This window comes from Thrips palmi, unplaced genomic scaffold (genome assembly GCF_012932325.1).
Source record: "Thrips palmi isolate BJ-2018 unplaced genomic scaffold, TpBJ-2018v1 HiC_scaffold_10, whole genome shotgun sequence".
In the NCBI taxonomy this organism is placed as follows: domain Eukaryota; kingdom Metazoa; phylum Arthropoda; class Insecta; order Thysanoptera; family Thripidae; genus Thrips; species Thrips palmi.
The window spans coordinates 13974241-13997369 of record NW_023144621.1 but is presented as its reverse complement, the minus strand read 5'-3'; the positions used below and the strand labels follow the sequence as shown (position 1 = coordinate 13997369).

The window sequence follows — 23129 nt, the reverse complement described above, 5'->3', positions numbered from 1 at the left end:
CCGCCTCCCTCACCTCCCAAATTCCCCTCACGCTCCAAACATCTTGGTCAGTAGTGGTCAAGAATGATTTATCGCCCGACTGGACTAGAGCGGTCTCTGATTCCTGATCCCACCCGGGGGAGCTGCGGATCATGCTACACTTGTGGTATTCACAAAACGTTCGATTCCCGCGAAAAAAAAGTGCGCACTTCTTGCAGTGGAGAACGCCCCCCAGTGGGCCAGAAGACCAGCGCAGGCGGACAAAACCCTTGACGCGTTAGAGCTCCAGAGTCACTAAAAGAACTCAAACCGAACGTGTGACCCCACCAATGGGTTGCTCTCCGAACGAGGAATCCATTGGTGGGGTCACACGTTCGGTTCGAGCCCCATTTAGCGACTCTCGAGCTAAAAACGCGTCAGAGTTTTGTGGCCGCCTGCGCCGGTCTTCTGTCCCAAAGTGCGCACCGAACTGCGCGGCGCAGCAGCTGACTCGTTCCGGCTCGTGGCACGCGGCACGCGCAGCACGAGTCTCTCTGGCTACGCCTCACTTCCAGATGTCTGCCCTTTCCGTCCGTCCGTCTGTCTGTCTGTCTGTCCGTGCCGTCCGCTGGGCGCCAGGCCGCATTCCTGCGAATTTCCGGTTGCCGTCGAGCGGCGCGTCGCCTCTGCCGGCGGCGCTGGCAGTGCCGCCGAGTGCCGCAGTGGACAAGGGAAGACTCCTGATTGAACGAATTAATCTGGAATCGCCAGTTGCTGGCAACACAGCCCGTGCCTCGTCGTCCTTTCGTCCTCCGCCCCTCGGCGCTCCGTCCACAGTGGGCCAGAAGGCCGGTGCAGGCGGCCAAAATTCGAGACGCGTTTTGAGCTCCAGAGTCGCTCCACAGGATTCGAAACAAACGCGCGACCCCACTTATGGATTCCTCGTTCGGGAAGCAATCCTTTGGTGGGGTTACATATGTTCGGTTCGAGTCCCATTCAGCGACTACGGAGTTGAGAACGCGTCGAGAGTTTTGGCCGCCTCCACCGGTCTTCTGGCCCACTGTGCGCGCTGTGCGCCCTTGGGCCCTTTCCCCGCGTCAGCAGTCCCTCCGTTCCCTTATTCGGCTCACAACAGAGGCCCGGCATCACAAGCTTTTTGTTTCGGCCTTTCGGGGGCAGGCGGGTTCACTCGTTAGTCGGGGCGCTGGTAATTATAGGCTTTGAGACAAATCTGGGGCCGCTGGGTGGCGGACCGCGGCGAGGGGGAGGGGGAGTTGATTTCACACAGCTTCCTCGCCTAACTTTTCGGCCCCAGCTCAGCGCCTCTTCAAAGGCAACCGTGTCCTCCTCGGATCCATTGACCTCGCCACGCACACAGACAGTCCTGCGCGGAGCCGTTCGCCACACTGTTAAAACTTTAAATTTCGCCGGCGATGCTACATCTATGTGAAACAGTAATTTCGATTCTTGTGAAGGTTTTATTTTTGACAGTGTGGTTCGAAGGAGGATCCGTTCCGGCCTTTGACTGGCGTCCCAAGGGACCGGTGACGCGACGCGGCAGGAGCCCGAATGGCCCAGCCAGGCTGAAGCATCAGCATTACAAACCGTAATCAAGGCTGGCGAGCCGAGCGAGCCGAGACGGGGCGCACAAAGATCAGCAGGCAGGGCCTCGACCACTACCATCACCATCACCACCAACACCGCCACAACCATCATCATCATCATCATCATCATCATCATCATCATCATTATCATCATCATCATCATCATCATCATCATCATCATCATCATCATCATCATCATCTCCATCATCATCCCCACCATCATCACCACCACCACCACTACCACAACCATCATCACCACACCACCACCATCACTACCGCCATCACCATCACAACCAACAACACTACCACCACCATTACCACCACCACCACCACAACCCTGACGATGGCCTCTGCACCTCCAGCACCGCACGAACACACCCCAACTGATGTCTCGGCCTATCGAGGGGGACCGCGGGGGCAAGGCGAGCACAAGGCACACATCAGGGCGGCATAGCAATGGGGGCGATGGGGACATCGACAATGTCTCCCTCGCACTCACGCGGCGGCGCACACGGGTGCGAGAGAGACCGACGGCGTCCGTCACGTAGGGGACGACGACGGAGAGAGGGACGCGGAAGATGACCAGCGGATCACACGCCATCAAACGCGAGGCACGCGGCCATCCCCCCCACCCTCTCTCCCTTCCTCTCTCTCCCTCTCCCTCCCTCTCTCCCTCTCTCTCCCGGTCTCTCCCTCTCTCCCCCTCCCTCTCTCCCTCTCTCTCCCTCCCACTAGCCGCGAGAACGACAGAGACGGCGTCACTCCGTACCTGACACTGATCGAGCGGGGCGCGGCGTTTGCGCCGGCACTCCGCGCGCCAAATTTGAATGCCACGCGGAGTGAAAGTCATTTCTTTTTTTTCGGGCTGGGCTTTCCCTTGCCGTGCCGGACATTCCACGGGGACTTTTTTTTTTACGACAGCCTTTGTCACACGTGCGCGCACACTGCGAGCAAACAGGTCTTTTTTTTATTTCTCTCTCGCACCGGCTCGGTGTTGTTTGCATTTTTATCGAATTACAAGCTGTCGTTTCTCTCTCTCTCTCTCCTCTCTCTCTCTCTCTCTCTCTCTCTCTCTCTCTCCTCTCTCTCTCTCTCTCCCACGTGACGTCAGACATTACGCGCGTAACGAGAGTTTCATTACGGTGATGGCGTTCTTGCAGTGGCGGGGCAACCAGGCAGCAAGGATGAAAAAGATGTGTCAACACGCACGCGTTGTCAAGAACAGAGCTCGTGCATATTTCGGGGGAACGAGTGTAGTACTCTCGATAACCAATGACCAGCGCTTCACGAAGTCATCAGGCGGTGACTGATACAGATTGACCACACTCTCAAAACCTCGGGCCTTATGCAGAGAGAACGTAGTTTGCGGCAAAAATCAAAGTACTTTGAGCATAAGGGCACTCGCAAAGGAAATACTTCATGCACTATTTCTTGCTGTAGAAAAATAAACAGTTTCTACCTTTGCTCAGAATACGTGGTGAGGTTTAAACCGTGCGCTCCGAGGACAGACCATGGTCCAATCTGACGATATTTTAATGGAGACGCTATTTTCTGATTTTGACAATCCTTGTTGCTCCTTTGCCAGAGTGCGAGAGGGACTCACCTGTCGTCGTAGACGAAGCCGGCCTGCATGGTGTTCCAGTAGAGGAAGAAGGCGAGGCACGCCACCAGCACCTCCACCCGCCGCTTGTCCTGGAGCACGCCATCCTTGGCGGCCAGCCTGCAGCAGAACGAAGCACACACCGTCACTTCGTGTGCACAAACAGCAGTCATTGTCTCCGCTCAGTGCCCCTCTCGCGCCCATAGGGAACGCCCCATGAGTGCGAGAGGGACAGAGTGACGAAACGCGGCTCTCGGAATCAGTGTGTACAGGCCGATCAGAAATTTGGGAGGGTGTTATTGACAAGGGCACCGGTTCCCTGACCGCGCCGCCACGGGTGAAAACTCGCTAATTTTGGCCCGGCGGCCGCCAGGCCCCCATCCAGCCCAAAGTGCCCGTCCCTGGCTCTGCGGGGGGCGTTGTGGGCGGGGCGGGGTGGGGCGGGGCGGGGCGGGGCGGGGTGGGGCGGGGCGGGGCGGGGCGGGGCGGAGCGGGGCGGAGCGCAACAGGTTGGGGCAGACGGCGGCGCCGGGGGCAAAGGTCACACTCCCCATTTGCATAACCCGTCACTCTTGCGGCGTATCGGTCAAAAATAAAAACAAAAATTTACTTCTGTTTTTCGGCAACAGATTATTGAGGAGGTGCACAGATGTTGGTGACGGTGATGTCGATCGGTCGCGCGTACAAACAATGCCAACCCAACCGCACGTCGGTACGTCTATATTTTTTAAAATTCGCTTTTTTTTTTTTTTTTCCACTTTTTATTTTGTTTTTCTTTGCCCTTCTGTTCCTCCCCGCGTTATTACTCTTCCCCTTCGGCAGCTCCACGCTGCGCTTTGTATTAACTGCCCGCGGGCGTTTGGCGTCAAGGGAGAGGGCGGCAGTAGCAGTAGCAGAAGCAGCAGAAGCAGCAGCAGCAGCAGTAATAGTAGCAGCAGCAGCAGTAGTAGCAGCATTTGGCAGCAGCAGCGGCAGGGACCTCGCCCACGGGCCTGTGGCCTGCCCCTGCCCCTGCCCCTGCCCTACTCGCGGAGTCCAATCATCAAATTCCATAGTGCACGCTTCTTTGAGACGCTATTGCCCCTGCCCCTGCTGTTGTTGCTGCTGCTGTTGTCGGAGTGATTCCTGCACCCACCCCCTCAACTAAAGTCGACAAGAAGAGCAAGATGTTGCGGCCCAGCGAGTGGTTTTCCATGCCGCGGTGCGCCCCCCCCCCCTTTAGACCTTCCGGATGGCGATCCCGGACTCTGGCCCTTGCGACGTCCCCCCCCCCCCTCCTCCGCCCTCTCCATCCCGAGGAGCCGACAAACTCATTACGCGCTGCATAATTTGCATAATTGCATCCGGACTAAATTGCTCCCCTTCTCTCTCTCTCGCTCCCGGCTATGTGCCTCTCACTCTGTTAGTCTGTTAGTTACTTAGTAAATAGTAATGGCCGATGCAGAGCCCTTCGGGGCAGTCAGGGAGTATCGACCAAGTGAATGACTTTCGGAAAGAGGAGCACTCACACACGTACACGCGCACACAACAACACGTGCTCACACACACACGCGCGTGCACGCACACCACACACACATAAACAGGGGCGTCACGGTGGTTGTCACGCCCTTGTCACCCCGTGACGTCACGCGTGACAAAGATACACGGTGTCACGACGTGTCACCGCGGCGTGACGGGCAGGCACGAGGGGAGCGCCCCGCCCCGCCCCGCCACGCGTCGACTTATGAAATTACACGCTGCACCCCTACACACTGGGCCGCACTGCAAGAAAAAAATTTCGTTATTTTTTTTCAAGGTTTATTGTTGTTGATTTCTTTTTTTGTCAGTCTGTTTTTGTTATTGTCTGGTAATGGAAGTGACTTTTTGAAAAGGAAAAGACGTGGCCAGTATTGGAAATCGAAACCCTGGACGAACAGCTCCACGCAGGGGTTGCATACCATCACTCGGAAAGAGCCGAGGGCGCTGGGATTCCTTAATCAACAAACTCGTACTTTCGGCTCATTTGAAAAAAAAAAGTTTTTCGCGTCAGTTTATTGTTTAAAGTGTACCAGATGCATTTTGCAGCACTGCACAGCAGTCCGACAGCCCGCATCACTGGCTGAGTCACGCGGACCGTCCCCTGCAGGCATCCCGCTGCCTCCCCCTCCCCTCCCTTCCCCGCATGTCCCTTCATTCACACCAGCGGCGACCAACCCCACCAAAAACGCGTCCTACACAACCCCATGTCGCCGTCTGACGTCTCTCTGATCTGATCACATTCTGATGGTTCCATGGGGGCTGGCGGGGCAGGGGCAGGACCTGGGGTTGGGGAGCAGGCAGGGAGGATGGAAATAAATGAAGAAAGGAATATTTCGTGTCGAAACCGCAGGGATACGCGTCTGACCGTCTGTCTTCTGTCCGTCCTCTGTCTGTCTGCATGCTTTTGACAGTGTAGCCGGCAGGATGTGGCTGCTGCACTGGAGGCAAACCGGAGGCGAGGGCCCTCGAGACGACGCCAGCCTCGCCCCTTTGAGGTAGGCGCCACTTTTCATTAGCGGAGGCGGTACCTGTGCCTCGCCCGTCTGCCTGCTCGGTCTGCCCGGCCTGCCCGCCCAGGGGTGGGGAAATTGCATTCCTCTTGCAGCCGTTCAGAAAACGCAGCAGTGCTCCTCCGTTCCTTTGCACCGCGCCTAGAGGGCCAGAAGACCGGCAAAGGCGGACAAAACTCTAGACGCGTTCTAAGCTCGCGGTCGCTGGGACTCGAACCGAACGTGTGGCCCCAACAATCGATTGCTCTCCGAACGAGGAGTCCATAGGTGGGGTCACCTCGCTTCGAGTCCTGCTTAGCAACTCTGGAGCTCAAAACGCGTCTAGAGTTTCGGCCGCCTGCGCCGGTCACTGTGCCGCGTGAGGCTATTTTCTTGCAGTGGAGAGGGCACCAGGCGTCTCCCTCGACCCGGTCAGGGCGAGGCGGTCGTGCATCCCAAGTAGGATGTGGGCCAGTGCATGCGTCCGTCGCCTGTCCGTCTGTCTGCCCGCCTGTCGCAGGACGATCTAATCTCCCGCCGCTCAGTCAGAGAGCCCTTTGAGTACGAGTGAAATGCCCTTCCCCTCCGTCAAGGCCCGTGCGGCCCGCGGCTTGGCTCGGCTCGGCGGCCTCGGGGGAGTCAGCCCAGGCAGCCGCCGCCACACAGAGCGCCACGCCACACGCGGGTACCCGGCCGGCAGCAGACTGATTCCGAGAGTCGTTCTCGACGCTCTATGTCTCTCTCGCACCTGTACGGCACGCCACATGAGTGCGAGAGAGACAGACGGACGAAAACGACTCTCAGCCTGCAGGGCGGCAGGGCGGCAGGGCGGCGAGGCAGGGAGACGTCTATTAGGGAAATGAAATGTTAATCCGAGCGCGGGATGACGCGTCACGTGACACAGCTTCCGTCTCACTCCACCGACGCTGTCTCACTCCAACAACCTGGCCGCGGCCTGGCCGTGGGGCTTTTAAAAGTATTGCGCCGCACCAGCCGCACCCCTCACGCCACGCCACGCCACGCCACGCCACGCCCGGCCACGCCTGCGCCGTTCCCGGCCGTGTCGCTCACACAGCAGGCTGATTCCGAGAGTCGTTTTCCCGCTCTGTCTCTCTCGCACCAGTAGGGAACGCCCATGAGTGCGAGAGAGACAGAGCGACGAAAAGCGACTCTCGGAATCAGTCAGCTGGACAGTTACTCTGCTCTGGTTTTCCATCCGAACCCGCCCCGCGCGGCAGTCATTCAAAAGACCACCCAAATGTGTCCGTCGTGAGTCGAATCGTTTCCCGGACATTTTCTCCCATTTGTTAGAGTGTAGACGGCAGGCGGACTTCAGCGAAACTAACGACCTTTTCTCTCCGGCCCTGCAGGCTCGGCGCGGCGCGGCAGCGTCTCGCGGCGCGAAGGCGGAAATCCCGTCGACGAAGCCCGGCAGCGTCGCGAAGCCGCGAAGCCACAGTGGGCCGGAAGACCGGTGGAGGCGGCCAAAACTCTAGACGCGTTTTGAGCTCCTTAGTCGCTAAACAGGACTCGAACCGAACCGAACGTGTGACCCCACCAATGGATTGCTCTCCGAACGAGGAATCCATTGGTGGGGTCATCACACGTTTCGTTCGAGTCCTGTTTAGCGACTCTGGAGCTCAAGGCGCGTCTAGAGTTTTGGCCGCCTCCACCGGTCTTCCGGCCCACTGTGCGGCGTAGCCACGCGCGGCGGCGCCCACCAACATCAACAAGGACACCGTCAGGCTCGAGGGGGAAAGGTGGGAAGTGGGAAAGGGGAGGGGAGGGGAAGGGGACGAAGGAGCCATTGGCAATCCGCGCTGCCGCACCTAACGCGGCCTTGTTATCCCGAACTCCGACCCCTTTGCCGCCAAACCGTGTTGTTTGTCCAACTATGCCGAGTAGTCCCCCTCCCCCCGTCCCCCTTCGGATTGCCGCGCACTATGCCCAACTTCCAGCGATTGGTCTCGATGAGCCGTTCTCGGCAGACTGATTCCGGGGGTCGTCGCTGTGTCTCTCTCTCCCACCTACACGGGACGCCCCGTGAGAGCGAGAGAGACCAGAGCGACGAAAGCGACTCTCGGAATCGGTCTGCTGAGCGCTCTCGGCTCGCCCACCCCGCCGAACGCCTTTGGCTTCGCGGAGACAAAAACCGCATCAAACTCGACTCCCTCCTTGCCGCATTGCCCCACAGTGGCGGCGCGGGACGTCAAGTGACGCCATCTCACTTCCACGGGCACCATCCCGAAGGGAGAGAGAGAGAGAGAGAGAGAGAGAGAGAGAGAGAGAGATCGTCGATTGTGAACTCGGGACTAAGATTTTAAAGCGTCGGCCACAACGACGAAAAAACAATTGTCACGGGTGAAACCTCTGAGAGCTGCTTCTCGTTGCTATTCTACGCCGGCTACAATAAATTTTCATCACTTTGACTTTCATTCTCCTTACAGCCGGGGCAGGTGCATTTTATCATCACCAAACCCAAACACAGTGCAAAAAGTCTCTCGCTTCTCCGACCGGTTCCAACCCAAATTGTTTCCCGTGACGTCATTCTCTTCTTTCTCTCTCGCTCGGTGGTGTCACCCTTTTTTTTCGGCCGCCGTTCGGGGCCGCCATGGGGCCGCGGTCGTGGCTCCGGGGTATTGACAGGGGGCAACCTTTCCCATGTGATAAATTATCGACACATTCTGCCCCCTTGCAGCCGCACGGGGGGAGCCGGAGCGCGCACGCCGCCGCCGCTTAGACATCATTTCCATATTTTCGTGATATATCCGGCGCGGGGTTGACACCCAATCATGAAGTCGAGATGGATTGCAATCCGGTTCCCCCCCGTGCCCCGCCCTCCCCCCTCGACCCCCCCCCACCCCACCCCCACCCCTTTGGGCACACCGCAGTCAATGATGTGTTATATGAGCTCCACGACCACATCGCCATCCGCGCCGCGCGCCGCCGGGAAGGCCATTCCCACCTCTTTTTCCACACATCAGCCTGCCATCACACACACACACACACACACACACACACACAACGCGCGCGCGCAGACACACACACAGCAAAAAATAATTGTTGTTACTTCACGGACAAAATAGTGGATGATATTTTCATCTCTTTCAAACGATGACGATTTTATCACAAATCGATGACATTTTCATCAAAGCTTCAAATGGAACTTATCGTATGGGCGTGACAACATGGGTTTGATAACAGTCTTGTAGGGAAAATAAGCTTTAAAATATCATAAAGTGACGGTCAAAGTTTTACACTGTAAAGAAAACGGGCTCACAAAAAAAAAATTAAAAGATTTAAAGTTTTTCTAACAGGATGGCTTTGTTGATTTTGTGGATCAGGCACATACAGTCGAGTGTTTTAATGGTGGGTTTTGGTGGTGCTTTTTGTGGGTTTCGTTTAAGCGTGACGGGGTGGAGCTGCGTGCAGCGGGTCGCACTTGGGCCAGAAGTCCGGGTAGAGGTGGCCGAAATCTAGACGCGTTTTGAGCTCCGGAGTCGCTGAATAGGGCTCAAACCATAAGAGTGACCCCACCAACGGATTCCTCGTTCGGAGAGCAATCCATTGGTGGGGTCACACGCTCGGTTTCAGTCCTGTCTAGCGACTCTGGAGCTCAAAACGCGTCTGGCCGCCCCCACCGGTCTTCTAGCCCACTGTGGGGCGGGCCGCCGAGAAGTCTGCCGCTGCAGCCCTTGGCCGGGGCATGGCCGGGGTAATTATAGTAAGAGTAAATCTTGGGGTCCGATCGCGAAGGGCGACATTTATCGGCACACCCACCCTGCCTGCCTGCCTGCCTGCCTGCTTGCCTGCCTGCCTGCCTGCCTGCCGAAGACCGAGGGTGGCCGAAGCCCCTGCCCGCCTCAAACTGCCGAGTCGTCAGTGGCACCCAAATTTGCCGTAATTGCCCCTGAATGGGGAGAGGCGACGCGACCCGCGATGGAGGATAAAGAGGCAGGAAAAAAAAAACAGGCGATTGTTAAGGCGCAATCGAAGGCGCAAAGTAGCCTAATTATTTTACGAAGATATAAGAATTTTTTGTGAGTTTTCTCGACTTATGGGTATTTTGGCGCCGAGTTAAGTTGTCCGTCTTATTTTTTTGTTGAGAGGAGAGACCGGTCTGCTCCGAGCCCCCGAGCCACCCCGGGCGCGGGCATTCCGTCACGCTGCTCATATCCGCTGCGAGGCACCGAAACGCCTTGCGGTGTGGCGTACACGTCGGGGCGAAGCGCACCGCGCGTCAAAAATTCACCAACAACGCGTTCCCGAGAGGAAGGTGTTTCAAACTTTGCTACTGCGCCTGCTGCACAGTGGGCCAGAAGACCGTTGGAGGCGGCCAAAACTCTCGACGCGTTTTGAGCTCCAGAGTCGCTAAACCGGACTCGAACACTGAGAATTTAAGTCGTCACTTAATGACAATTTCAAGGCTAATTTTCCTTACAAGGATGTCATCAAAACGATTGATGACATTGTTGTCACGCCCATGCAATAAGTATTGGGGCTTTGACGAATATGTCATTAATTTGTGTTGAGTTTGTCATCATTTGAAAGTGATGAAAATATCATCGACGATTTTGTCATGAAGTGACAACAAATTTTAACAGGGAACCGAACCAGGTGTGACCCCACCAATGAATTTCTCTCCGAACGATCAATCCATTGGTGGAGTCACACGTTCGGTTCGAGTCCCATTTAGCGACTCTGGAGCTCAAGACGGGTCCAGAGTTTTGGCCAGCTCCGGGACGGCGCCTGCAGCGCGCCTGCGAGGTACCGGGTAGGCAGCGCGGTAAACACCCGTGGCCCCGTGCGGCCTACCCGCAAGGTGCGAGCCCGCCAGCCCGCCATCCTCTGCAGGCCTCGCTCTTTTCGACGCGACGACTCACCAAGAGAGCGGCGCTCTTTCCTTTGCAGTGTAGTTCACGACAGCAAGCACACTGCCAAATGAAAAACTTGCGTGCAGGCTCGTCAGACTGCCAGGCCGTGCGCATGTCCCGGCCTGTACTGCCGCCGCGGCCACGCCCAAGCGAGCGTCGCCACACCGCCGCCGGGAGGCAGCAATGCCGTCCCCAGCAGACTGATTCCGAGAGTCGCTTTCGTCGCTCTGTCTCTCTCGCACCTGTACGTGACGCCCCACGAGTGCGAGAGAGACAGTGATGGAAACGACTCTCGGAATCGGTCTGCAGTTTGAAATCCAGCGGCGAGACGAGCCGCGAGAGCGAAGCGTGTTTCAAGTCAAAATGACGAAACGCGAAGGGATTGGCGAGGGAGTGGCGGTAGCAGGCACAGCCAGGGCGCAGCGAAGCGCGAAACCCCTTTAAGACAACCAATTTGAGGTTCCAACTTTGTTAGCTCGAGGAATCAACACATCAAAGGCGCGCCGCTGCGGGGGCAATCGGCTCAGGCCAATTTATTCACATTTTCCACAATCGGCGGCCGAGCCAGAGCCTCGTCGGAGGCCAGCCTCTCAGTGGATTTGCCAGAAGACCGGCGGAGGCGGCCAAAACTCTAGACGCGTTTTGAGCTCCGGGGTGGCTAAATGGGACTCGAACCGAACGTGTGACCCCACCAATAGATTCCTCGTTCGAAGGGCAATCCATTGGTGGGATCACTCGTTCGGTTCGAGTCCCGCACTCTTAAAAACTTACGAAGTATTTTGAGCATACATGGTACAAACAAATTTACAAATTCGTAAATTACGAAGTATTTTCTTTGAAAGCTTAAGTATGCTCAAAAATACTTTGTTAAAACAAGCTGTTTTTTTGTAAGGCCTGCAATAGTTTGTAAGGTTTTCTCCGAGCGTTTAGCTCAAAACACGTCCAGAGTTTTGGCCGCCTGCACCGGTCTTCTGGTCCACTGTTCACGGCCTTTGTTTACCGGCTTGGAAGCACTCTGGCTGGGCTGCGCCAGGCTGCGCGCTGAGCGGACGTGAGGTTTTGTTCGAAACTGTCGGTGGTGTGATCGGGCGCTTCGAAAGAGGAGAAAGAGCGGCGCCGACTCGATTCCCTGAACAAATCCGCCGAGACGAGAACGAGCTGAGCCCTGTTCCCGATGACACGCATCGCGCGCAGCGGCCACGGCCAGCCGTCCGGGGGAACACGACTACAGGCACGTTTTGAGTTTCGAGCTCTAGATTCCTGAGTAGTAACGACAGCCCCTGTTCACTCACCGCCGCAAAGACACTAAGACCGGTGCAGGCGGCCAAAACTCCAAACGCGTTTCGAGCTCCATAGTCGCTAAATGGGACTCGAACCGAACGTGTGACCCCACCAATGGATTTCTCTCTGAACGAGGCGCCCCAGTTACCCCGCTCATTCATCCAGCAGCAGGTGACGGGCAGACTGATTCCGAGAGTCGTTTTCGTCGTTCTTTCTCTCTCGCACCAACACGGGGCACCCACGAGTGCGCGAGAGACAGCGCGACGAAAGCGCTCCATCGCGCCGTCCCAGGCTGCAGCCCCGGCGGGGCGTGGCCGTCTATAAATATTTGCAGCGCCCGGAGCTCCCGTCGCAGCACGCACGCCCGGCGACGCCCAGGCGACGCAAGGCGGCGCGCGGCAACGCCAGGCGCGAGATTTAAAATTAAAATCGTTCCCGCGTGACGCGGTCTCACGCCTTTCTTTTACAGGTGAGCGTGTGTGCGCGTGTGTGCGTGCGTGTGGGGGATGGGGGAATCCGAGAAAGCGCTGAGAAAGCCGCGTCTCCCGCCGATACTTTGCGAGTGAAATCCGTCGCCATCTCGCTCTCTCTTCTCACCTGGTGGTGCGCTGGTCCCGCGCGGCGCTGTAGGCGCTGCCATAGCCGCTGCCGTGGGTGGCCCCATGGCGCGGGGGCGCGTGGCGCGAGGCCTGGTGGTGTGGCCCGCGGCCGTGGGGGCCCTCAACAGGTGCCATGGCCACACTAGCGTCACTAGCGTGCCTCCGGAGTCATCGCGGCACCACACAACGTGCCAGTGGCGACTCTAGCCAGGCACCACTTAGCATTCACATTCACTTTCACTTTCGATGCGACATTCACTTTCACTTTCAGTTTGGTTCCGCCCGGCCTGGCCGGGCTGGCGTATCCTTGGCCGCGGCCCTGCCGACGGGGCGGTGCTGGGTGGTGGTCACTCGGCGCGGTGGCCGTGGTCACTGCGGGCGCGGCGCATGGCGCATGGCGCGGCCACGTGGCCTCGGACACGGCCGTCGCGACGTGCTGGCGGACGCGGCGTCGCGGCGTCGCGGCCGGCGCGGGGCTGCCTGCGTGTGCGGTGCGTCCGGCGTCGCGCGGCGCACTGCCACTACACTGCCAGCCTGCCGGCGGGGCGTCTGGAGCCGCGCGCGCCGCGACGCCCACCGACGCCGCCTTCCCAACCGGCGGCCGGCGCAACCCCCACCACCGCCGGCACCGCCCCCTCCCCGCCCCCACCCCGCCCCCACCCCGGCCCACACCGTCGCCAGCAACGGCTCGTGCGCTGGCCGAGTTCAAATTTGTACTTCGTTAGCAGTCCCGCACTCGGCGTTCTGGTTTCGCCGCCTGAAAGGTAGTCAAAAAGTCGCACATTACGCCTGTAGGTAGGCAATTTTCGCGACATCCCCCCCCCCTGAACCCGTCCCTGGATCCGCCCTTGACATGAGTACGGGTGAGGAAGCCTTCCTATACTCATAAATTTCACATTTTTAAACGTTTTGTGACTTTATTAAGCGGTTTAGACGACACACAACGCCAAATCATCCTCTTGACAAAAGCTATAAAAAAATTTAAACAATCCTTTTAAAAATTTAAGTTTACTTTCAGGGGTGACCCAGTATAAAATTGTGTGTACAATGACAAGACAAGGTTTCTGGCATTTTCGCCACACGTGTTTCCCACTTACAAGCGTTTTTGCCACCTGAATGGGGAAGGTGTTCAGATATAGTACAATGAATGGGGGGAGCTCTGTTCATCCCCCGGTCAACCATACCGCGCCTAGGGATAGTCTTCAAATTTTGGGAAGACACGATGGGCGCATTTCGATACTCACTTCGCTAAAAACCGAACCCAAGTCCAAAAATAAACTAACCTAACCTTCCCGACAGACCAAGCAGCCCACGAACGTCACTATGCTTTTATTTACTAAACTGCGAGTCACGGCGCGGTGCAGCGGGGGCGGTTCCAAGCGGGGCGGGGCGGGGCGGGGCGGGGCGGGGCGCTAGCAAGGCCCAGACGGACGATAACGAAAAGTGTGTGTTGTTTGTAACAAGGCGCGCGGCCGCAGGTCAGGTCGACGCGGGTTGACGCCGAGGGGAGGGGACCGGAGGGGACGAAACTGCCCTGGCCTAACCACCGTCCGCGCGTCCGCACCCGAGCATTACCCTGCTTGTGTTTGCAATCGCCCGGACAATGGACCTGCCAAACGGCGTGTCCCGAAAACAACAACAACAAGAAAAAGCGAATGGCTTCAAATACCCGTAATCATTTTCATTCTTTATTTTTTTGTGCCTGCGTAAAACGAGCCCTCCCCCCTCCCCCGACATAAAGCGGGTGACGCATTTTAAAAGACCCACCGACGTGACAGCGCAATCTTAGATACAACCAGAAGATTGCGCTGCTGCTGCCGGTTGCTGCCGTTGCTCGCAGGCGCGGCGTAAAAAGAAAGACCCACTTTGGAGCCACACACACACACACACACACACGTACACGCACTGACGACACACGCACCCCACCCACAGGCCGAATTCCCTTGTTTACAATTTTGTAGTTGCACAACGGCGTGAATATAATTATGCACAGCGTGGTGCGTCATGAATGCGCGCGCGGAAACGTGTATAAATATGTACAAAACCGTACCCAAGGAGTTTTCACACACACATACGCACACACACACACACGCGTGCGCGCGCGCACGCACCACCAACCACCACATGACTGCACCGCAAACCTTATTTCGCTTCCAGCTTGATCCCTCTGTTATTCTTTTCAATCGCGCCGCCGCCCCGCCCCGCCCCGCCCCCGCACGTGCAAACAACACGCAACCTCCCGAGTCGCGCCTAGGCGCCGTGCTGCTCGCCCTAGCCGCCCTTGCCCCGCCCGCCTCGGTGGCGTTCGCCGCGCTCGCCGCGTTCGGCGTGCTGTGTGTAAATGGCGAAGCAATGGAATCGCCGAGCCGTGACGTAACGGCTGCCGCCGCCGCAGCACAGTGGGCCAGAAGACCGGTGGGGGCGGCCGAAACTCCAGACGCGTTTTGAGCTCCAGAGTCGCTAAATGAGACTCGAACCGAACGTGTGACCCCACCAATGGATTGCTCTCCGAACGAGGAATCCATTGGTGGGGGGGTCACACGTTCGGTTCGAGTCTCATTTAGCGACTCTGGAGCTCAAAACGCGTCTGGAGTTTCGGCCGCCCCCACCGGTCTTCTGGCCCACTGTGCTGCAAACAGGCAGCCCTCCGGCCAGCCAGACCAGCAGCCAGCCGGCCTCCCTGCGGGCGCGTCAACGCACGGCCATATGTTATCGAGTGTTCCCACACTGACCTCCCTGCACCCCTTGCCCTGCCCCGCACCCACACACCCCTACACACACGTGAACACACACACTCACACACACAGGCCGGGCAGCACGTGCCGAAAGACTTTTGGCCTCCGAAAGGGTGCTGCTGGGGTGCGTGCGTATTGGGGGTGCAGATTTCACTCCCCACTTTAGAACGGCGGCGCTGCGCATTTTATTCCCCTACCCCCTCCCCCTCCCATCCCCTCCTCCGTTTCCTTCCTTATCTCCCCGAGTCCCCGCGTCGTGTCATTATCGCCCAATCCCTTGCCTCCGTATCAGCAGCGGCCAAGCAGGACCAAGGCCGCACAGGGCCGCGCAGGGCGCGCAGGGGGTGCGAGGTGTGAGTGTGTGTTAGTGTCTGTGTGTGTTTGTTAGTGCCTGTGTGTTAGTGTGTGTTAGTGCGCGTGTGTGTTAGTGTCTGTGTGTTAGTGCGCGTGTTAGTGTCTGTGTGTTAGTGTGTTGGTGTTCAAACTCTGTCAAAAACAACAAAAACAATAAAAATCTAATGCAGTTTGATTGTACTTTGTGACAACGTTGATAAACACACGAAAAATTGGCCAATTTTCTGTGTGGAGCAAGCTCAAAAACGACAGCTGGTTCTTCCAGAAACACACCCTCAACTCATCCCCACAGGGCCACGGCCTCGAGCGGCCGACTCCGAGCCTTAGGCTGACTGCCAGGTTGTTTCTGACTGCAGTGCGGGCCAGCAAGCCCTCTCGAGTCTAATTGGTTTATTAAATCTCTTTAGCCGAAACTGTATGTTAATGACGTCTTACTTTGGCACACACACACACACACACACACACACACACGCGCGCACACACACACACACACACACACAGAGTCAGTCGTACACGCGCTCGCGCCGCAAATGACGTGCAAACAACGAAGCGTGCCGCATAGCAATCCCGAAACTAACACACCGCCGCACCACCACGCCGCCGGCTTGTCCGGCTCGTCCCGCGGGGACCACGTGCATCGGGAGGTCACCACCCGATGCCGGCCTCGGCGTACACCCCGCCCCGCCCCAACCTGCCCCACCCCACCTCGCCCCGCACTACGGGTGCCGAATGCCGAATGGAGACTAAATGTTGATCCAGTTCGTTGCAATCATCACGGCGGGGCAGGCCAGGGCTGCCGGACGATCGAAGCAGCGCGAAGCAGCGAGCCAAAAGCGCGGTGGTGTCCTGTCACTGGAATTCCCTCCCCCACCCCCACCCCCGGCCCACCATATGGCGAAGCTCCTTCTTGACTCATATAACGCGCGCCCCGCCTTGCCGGCCTTGCCCCGCCGCACCCTCCCTCGTCAACTTGACTGCCGGCGAGGCGCGGCGAGGCGAGGGGTGGGTGCGCGGCCGTTTGGGCCTCGCCGAAGCGCGACGCGCGCGCGCACACACACACACACACATTAAAAGCGGCCAAAATTCTAGACGCGTTTTGAGCTCCAGCCAGAGTCACTAGACAGGACTCGAACTCGAACCGAACGCCTGACCCGACCAACCGATTCCTCGTTCGGAGAGCAATCCATTGGTGGGGTCACACGTTCGGTTCGAGCCTCGTAAAGCGACACTGGAGCTCCAAACGCGTCCGGTATTTTGACCGCCTCCACCGGTCTTCTGGCCCACTGTTCGTCACATTGTCTCACCTAACCTCGGCCTTCCCATCCTCATACCCACTGGCCGCTCCCAGCACGGCTTTTTTTCGCAGTGGCGGGATTTACAAATCGGCGGGCGACCCCTTAATCCAGGGACGCGACCACTTGTGGGATGCAGCTGACGGACGGGGTAGCGGCGCGGCGGCGCGGCGGGGCGGCGGCAGAGAGACCGTGGCGAGGCTTAATGCGATCAGACGCGACACAGACGCAAAGCCATAAATATGTATAAAACATTACACGCCGATATCAAGCCGCCAGCCCACTGCACATCACGGCGCGGCACGCTCACACACACACATACATACGCACACAACACAACACATGCACACACACACACGCACATCCGCCCACACACCCACACATTGCCAATCTCTACCCCAGGCAGCACCCCACCCGGCCAAAGCCGCACCCTAATATTCTTTCCACCTTCCCCGCCCACGCGGCGCCTTCCTCCTGGCTTCGCCGACAAACTCACAGTTTTATGAGAATTTTCAACGGATATCTTCCGCCGAAAGTATACAGTGCAATGCGAAGCCGCGCGTTGCGGATTTAGGCGGTCCCCGGTTGCCAGGACGTCAAATGGGGCCGTTGTTTGAAGCTCAGCACGCAAAGTAGACGTGAAGCCACAATGCACCAGTGTTGAAAGGACGGCCAACCTCAGCCTGCGTGCTGGACAAATTTTCTAGTATTGCCTCGTCGGCTGGCTGTGGTTGGCGGCAACCCTTTTGACACTGCGGTAATTTTTTGCCTCCTGTCCGGCTGGACTCGGCCAAGGTAGCGTGTGCTAGCGTGCTGTTGTTGTTGTTGAGGAGCCGGCAATGAATAGAGACTTGGTATGCAGACGCCGGAAGTGAATTAGCCGCTGACCTAGTTCCAGGAGGCGCCGCCACGCAGCGCCACTCGTCGGTCACGCCAAAGGGCGGTAATTAAATTAGCAGCGCGGAAAAAGCGGTGTCGTGTCCACTAGCAAACAAAAACTACAAAGCAACAAAAAGCTCGGATCTCGCGTTGGCGGCGCCCGGTAACTTCATTGCAGCACTGCCGCAGAAATTGAACCACTGCGTTCGGCGAACTGGAAAGTGCCTCTCTCCGCGTTTCCGCATGCAGTCGGCTGCACACTGACGTCTCTCTCGCACTCGTGGGGCGTCCCGTCTGGGTGCGAGAGAGACAGAGCTCTCAGTCTGCTGCACACTGAACCGCCAGGCACTGTGAGCTGCGAGCGTGAAACGTTGCTACACACTTCTGCCACGAACGAAAACACAGCGAAGCGCCGAGGAAATTCGAGCCCTGTGGGCCAAGACTCATCTTGAAACACCAGATATCCTTTTCCAGAGCACTAAAGCCAGAGTCGAAGACTGCGCCAACACATCTATAGACACTGTTTGACACTGTTGATCACAACACTCCGCGCCGGTTCGGGCCGCCGCGGTCGCCGCCGCTCCCGCGCTCCCAACCGCTGGCCGCCAGCTCGGTCGGCCGGCCGGTCGCTGCCGTCAGCTGTCACGGCGCTCTCTGCGCTACGTGCCGGGTGCGTTCAAATTCAAACCCGGCGCAGACGCGACCCACCGACCCACCTTGGCCCGGCGACGACGGCCAACTACGGTAACCACCAAGACTAGAAATTCATTTGGCCGTGCCATCAGCCAGGAGAAATGCTTATTGTATTATTGCAATTTTTCGTAAACTGAAGTCGGTATTTCCGATGGTCGATTGTGGTCCATGTTTCTGATTAGTCGAAGCTTGAGTTTTTGTTCTTCTTGCTTTCTTATAGATACCCTGACCCCCTTTGAACTGCTGCTGGATGAAGATTAAAGCCGATTAAACGTTGAAGTTTTATTACGAGCTCTTCATCGAAGCCCATAGTCTCCTGAAACTTCTAATAATGCTTTCGGCCAGGACAAATGCTCTTGGCCGGTATGGTCCCGGCCAGGAGAAATGCTTTCGTCCTGGCGAAATGATCTCGGTGAGGACCGCTTGTACTCGCATGCAAATCGCCTCCCCGTCGAGCCCGCCCTGCTCGTCGCGGCTCGTCGAGGTGGCGGAGGCGCGGTCCTCCCCGAGGTCCTCCCGGACGTGGCCGACGAGGACGGCGAGGCCCCGGCCGCCATTGTCTGAAAGATGAGATCACCGCGAGGCCCGCGACGCAAGGCGACGCAAGGCGGGGGGTGGGGGTGCGGGGCCTAGCCTGCCCTGCCTGCCTTGCCCCAGGGGGCTGGCTGCAGGCTGCGGCCGAACTGCGGCGCCTCCCTGTCTCCCTCGCACCGTGCTTGCACCCCCGCGGCACGCCCTGCGAGTGCGAGAGAGACAGAGCGATGGTGATGGGAATGATGGCTGCGCACAACACACGTGCCGCCATGCCGCGGGGTCGCGCTTCGCGTGGCTTGGCGTGGCTTCGCGCCGAGGGGTGACTTCGGAAGCACCCTCTCTGTTCTCTGTCTGCGTCGCGCTCGTCGCGCTCGTTACCCGCCCAGCCGAGGGAGGCGGAAACGCCCGAACGCCACCCGAGCGCACTTCGGGGTGCTTCGGCGCCGCGGGTCGTCCCGGCTGCGCCCGCAGGCTGATTCCGAGAGTCGTTTTCGTCACTCTGTCTCTGTCGCACTCACGGGGCGTCCCGTATGGGTGCGAGAGAGGCAGAGCGGCGAAAACGACTCTCGGAATCAGTCTGCAGGCTGCGCCACGCTGCGCGCTCGGAATGAGATTCCGCGCGTAATCGCTTGTCGTCGTCATTGTTGCTCGCGTCGTCTGCTCATCGCGTCATTAGAGCCGCGCTGACCGTGACGAAGACAACGGCGGCGCTCCTCGTCGCACTGCAGGCACACTGCGGGCCGCCGCGGCGGAGGCAGCAGGAGCGGCTGGTACTCCCTGCAGGGGATGGCCATGAGGGGAGTGTCCCTGCCACCGCACTATCTGCCGAGCTGTTCCGAAGAGTCGTTCTGTCTCTCTCACACCCCTGTGCGCGGCAGCGCGGCGCCCCGTGAGTGCGACAGAGACAGAGCGACGAATCAGCCCGCCGGGCCGGCATTTGTTATCGCACCGATGGCTTTGTGCTATTTAGCCTCGGCGGCCATTATAACGGGCCGCGATTTGTGGCTTCCGCGGGGAGTCGAACCCGGGCCTCGGCCGCCTCGGCTTTGACCGCGTCCTCGGCCGGCTTCCTCTCCAACTCGGCGCACCAATTACGCTTCGACTTTGGAGGAAGTGACGTCACCGGCGAGAGGGAAGGGGCGTTCGGTTGGAATGTCGCGCCACAATGGAGTTGCAGGGGGGCAGTGGGCCGGCCGCCTGGCTTGCCTGGCTTGCCTGGCTTGCCTCGCTCCGGAGGATCGTTTTGTTCCGAGAGAGACAGGGCGACGAAACGATCCTCTGGAATGAGGCGGAAGTGGGTCAGAAGACCAGTTTACGAGGACAAAACTCGCCAAAACTGTCTGAGTACTAGAGGTCACCAAACACGACTCGAATCAAATACACCAGGGAGCTCTTTCAAAGGGGAATCCATTGGCATGTGTTCGGTTCGGGCGAAACTCGGGGACCATAGAGTGCAAAACGCGTCCAGAGGCGCAGGCCTCCGCCCCGGCCACGGTACACACCGCGAAGCGCGAGGAGCAGGTCTTCCTGCTCTTCCCTGCCTGCTTGGCCTGCACTGCAGGCTGATTGCGAGAGTCGTTTTCGTCGCTCTGTCTCTCTCGCACCTATACGGAACGCCCCATCAGAGCGAGAGAGACAGAGCGACGAAAGCGACTCTCGGAACCATCCTGCTGCTCCACGTCTGAGCCACAAATCACGGCTGCGGCCGGCTGCTTCGGCTGCCGACTGATTCCGCAGATCGCTCTCTGTCTCTCTCGCCCCCATGGGGCTTCCCGCATGAGTGCGAGAGAGACAGACGAAGGCTTCGGCTTCCGCGGCTCCGGCACACATTATAAAAGACAAACAGAGGATCTGTTGGAGATATATGAAGGGAAACGGCGGACGCGGGCGCACTGGCGCGGTGGCGCACACGGGGAGCTCTTGGGCTTTGTAGCAGCGGTCCGCCTGCAGGCCGCGGGCACGGCCTGGGGGAGGGCGAGCAGGACGAGGACGAGGGTGGCGGCGGCGCGCGGGAGTGACAGTGTTAATAGTGGAAAAATGGCCGGGCTTCACGCCGGACAGAGCCGGCATGGGGCAATGGGGCGGGCCAGCAGACTGATTCCGAGAGTCGTTTTCGTCGCTCTGTCTCTCTCGCACTGATGGGGCGTCCCCGTTAGGAGCGAGAGAGACAGAGCGACGAAAACGACTCTCGGAATCAGACGACAGCGAGGGGAGGGGAGTGAGGGGAGTACCGCGTTAGAACGCGAAGAGCGAGAGAGGGTCGTGGTCCTTGACGTCGCCGACGTCCGCCACTCGCGCGGGCCGCAGCGCCGCGGCCGAGCAGTCGCCCCAAATGGCACGAGAAGCGTCCTTTCCGCTCGGTGACTGCAGACTGGTTCCGAGAGTCGTTGACGTCGTTCTGTCTCTCTCGCACGTAACACGAGACACCCCATGAGTGCAAGAGAAACGGAGCGAAGGAAGCGACTCTCAAAATCAGTCTGCTGCATTCCGATTGCTCATTGTTCAGTTCATCCGATTGCTCAGGGAGGAGTTAAAATTAAAATTTCTTTCGTTCATGAAATTTAAAAAAAAAAAAAAATTTGTTTTAAACACCAGGGGTGACGTAGAAAAGGCGTGAACATGCTTTTTCAAGAATAATTCACATTAGCCGGGAAGAGACTTGGTGAGAGAATGTGGTGATAAAAGTCTCCATGTGCATTAGAGTATACTATAGGAGGACCCTAAAGTACAGTAGAGTCTAGGACTCTAAGTGCGGGGTGGGCTGAGTAATTTCTCATGGCGACTGTAGCCTGGCTCCTAGCGTGGGGGTAAGGCCGTTGCGATACTCCGTGGTGCTGGAGACTCTGAGCGGCGATACTCCGTGCAGAGAATTGGCGGCAGGACGCAGTGGTAAACAACAGTTTGTCAGCTGTTGCTCGCAAATTCTCCAGCATGTTTTGTGAAAAATCTCTGAAACTTATCAAGGAACTGGATCGTTCTCAGGAGGCTATGCCACCTTTTGATGTAAGTTGAAAGCTGTGCCAGTCCCACAGAAAAGTAATGACAGCTTTTGATGTGAAGAGTGTTTTTGCCCTGAGGTTATGCTTTCATATCAGTTATTAAATTGTCTTGCTATTCTTCGTTGCTAATATTCTTGTGTCTTGAATTTGTTTTGTGTTTTATGATTTAAGGCCTATTGTAGTTTAAATTTGTTTTTTCAGAATCGATTTGTCAGATGACAGCGTGATCAATCTGAGATGTACTGTCTCTTTACGTGTCAATTTACTTACACTCTACCACTGTCCGTTAGATATGCCTAACTGGGATTGAGAATATATATTTATATGTGCTTTTACAGGACGATGGAGTGAGACAAGTCTTTGAAGAAATGCGAGGCTTATATGATCAAAATGTGGCTGCAGCGTAAGTGTGTCTATTGCTTTTGATCTGTGCAAGTTAATACCAATAAACGTATAAATTCTAATAATGCTAGATTTTGTAGCAATGATACAACCGCTGATCCAGATGGAACTGCCATATCGGGTATAGCTATTAGACATGCAGCTCTTGAAAGAAACAAACGATGTCTATTAGCCTATGCGTACGTATATCAGTTTTCTTTTTGAAACAGTCCATCACCCACAATCTTAATTCCTTTAATTTTTTTTTTCCACAGCTACAATAGAATTCTAAGAGTAAGGAACATGCGTTGGCAGTTTGGACCAATTCTCCCCCATGACATCAAAGCAAATTTCAATGAACCAGAGGTACATTTGCAAGTTATGAGATCAGAATGCAATTGATATCAGAGCACCTCATCTGAGTTTCTGATGTGTTTTTTTTTTAGGTTCAATGGTTCAACAACTATAATATATGCGTTGCTCGTTACTTTAAGTCTATTGGTGCGCATGGCCTAGATCTTACTGCTGATGTGAAACCCCCAAAATCCCTGTATGTGGAGGTAAGTGAGCTCAGTTTTTGCCCTAAATTATGTGAACCAATCTTTTGAAACTGTTGCCAAGGGTTGTTTCTTATGCCACTTTTCTGTTGTAGGTTCGAAGTCTTACTGATTATGGAAAATTAGAACTGGACAATGGTGAAGTGGTACTTCTGAAAAAGCACAGTACCCATTTGATGTCTCGAGCTCAATGTGAACCACTCATTACACAAGGTGTACTTGAACAAATTAGTAATTAGTCAATTGAATAAAAAAGTGTATTTTCAAATTTGTTTACATAAA

The 23129-nt window shown here is 57.0% G+C and overlaps 2 protein-coding genes across 2 annotated transcripts in view; one reads left to right on the top strand and one right to left on the bottom strand.

The window, feature by feature from the left end:
* LOC117649198 (protein O-mannosyl-transferase TMTC2-like) overlaps positions 1–12783 on the bottom strand; it is a 45841-nt gene extending 33058 nt beyond the window's left edge. The window contains exons 1-2 of the mRNA XM_034391719.1: positions 12422–12783; positions 3166–3282 (exon numbers count right to left, since the gene is read on the bottom strand). Of these exons, the coding sequence (XP_034247610.1) occupies positions 3166–3282; positions 12422–12558 (254 nt within the window). The 5' untranslated portion in view covers positions 12559–12783. The remainder of the gene's footprint in view (positions 1–3165; positions 3283–12421) is intronic.
* Positions 12784–21691: 8908 nt separating this feature from the next.
* LOC117654361 (DNA replication complex GINS protein PSF1-like) lies at positions 21692–23115 on the top strand. Its single transcript, XM_034400962.1, has 6 exons — positions 21692–21913; positions 22248–22312; positions 22392–22490; positions 22566–22656; positions 22737–22850; positions 22943–23115. Exons 1-6 carry the CDS (start codon positions 21842–21844, stop codon positions 23084–23086), a joined length of 585 nt encoding a protein of 194 aa, XP_034256853.1. The 5' UTR covers positions 21692–21841; the 3' UTR covers positions 23087–23115.
* Positions 23116–23129: the final 14 nt, after the last annotated feature.

Excerpts from the sequence above, each read along its gene's own strand:
- LOC117654361 (XM_034400962.1), top strand. The coding sequence starts at position 21,842 with ATGTTTTGTGAAAAATCTCTGAAACTTATCAAGGAACTGGATCGTTCT. Across the intron at positions 22,313-22,391 it reads GATCAAAATGTGGCTGCAGC|CAATGATACAACCGCTGATC; the intron begins GTAAGTGTGTCT and ends TAGATTTTGTAG. Across the intron at positions 22,491-22,565 it reads CGATGTCTATTAGCCTATGC|CTACAATAGAATTCTAAGAG; the intron begins GTACGTATATCA and ends TTTTTTCCACAG.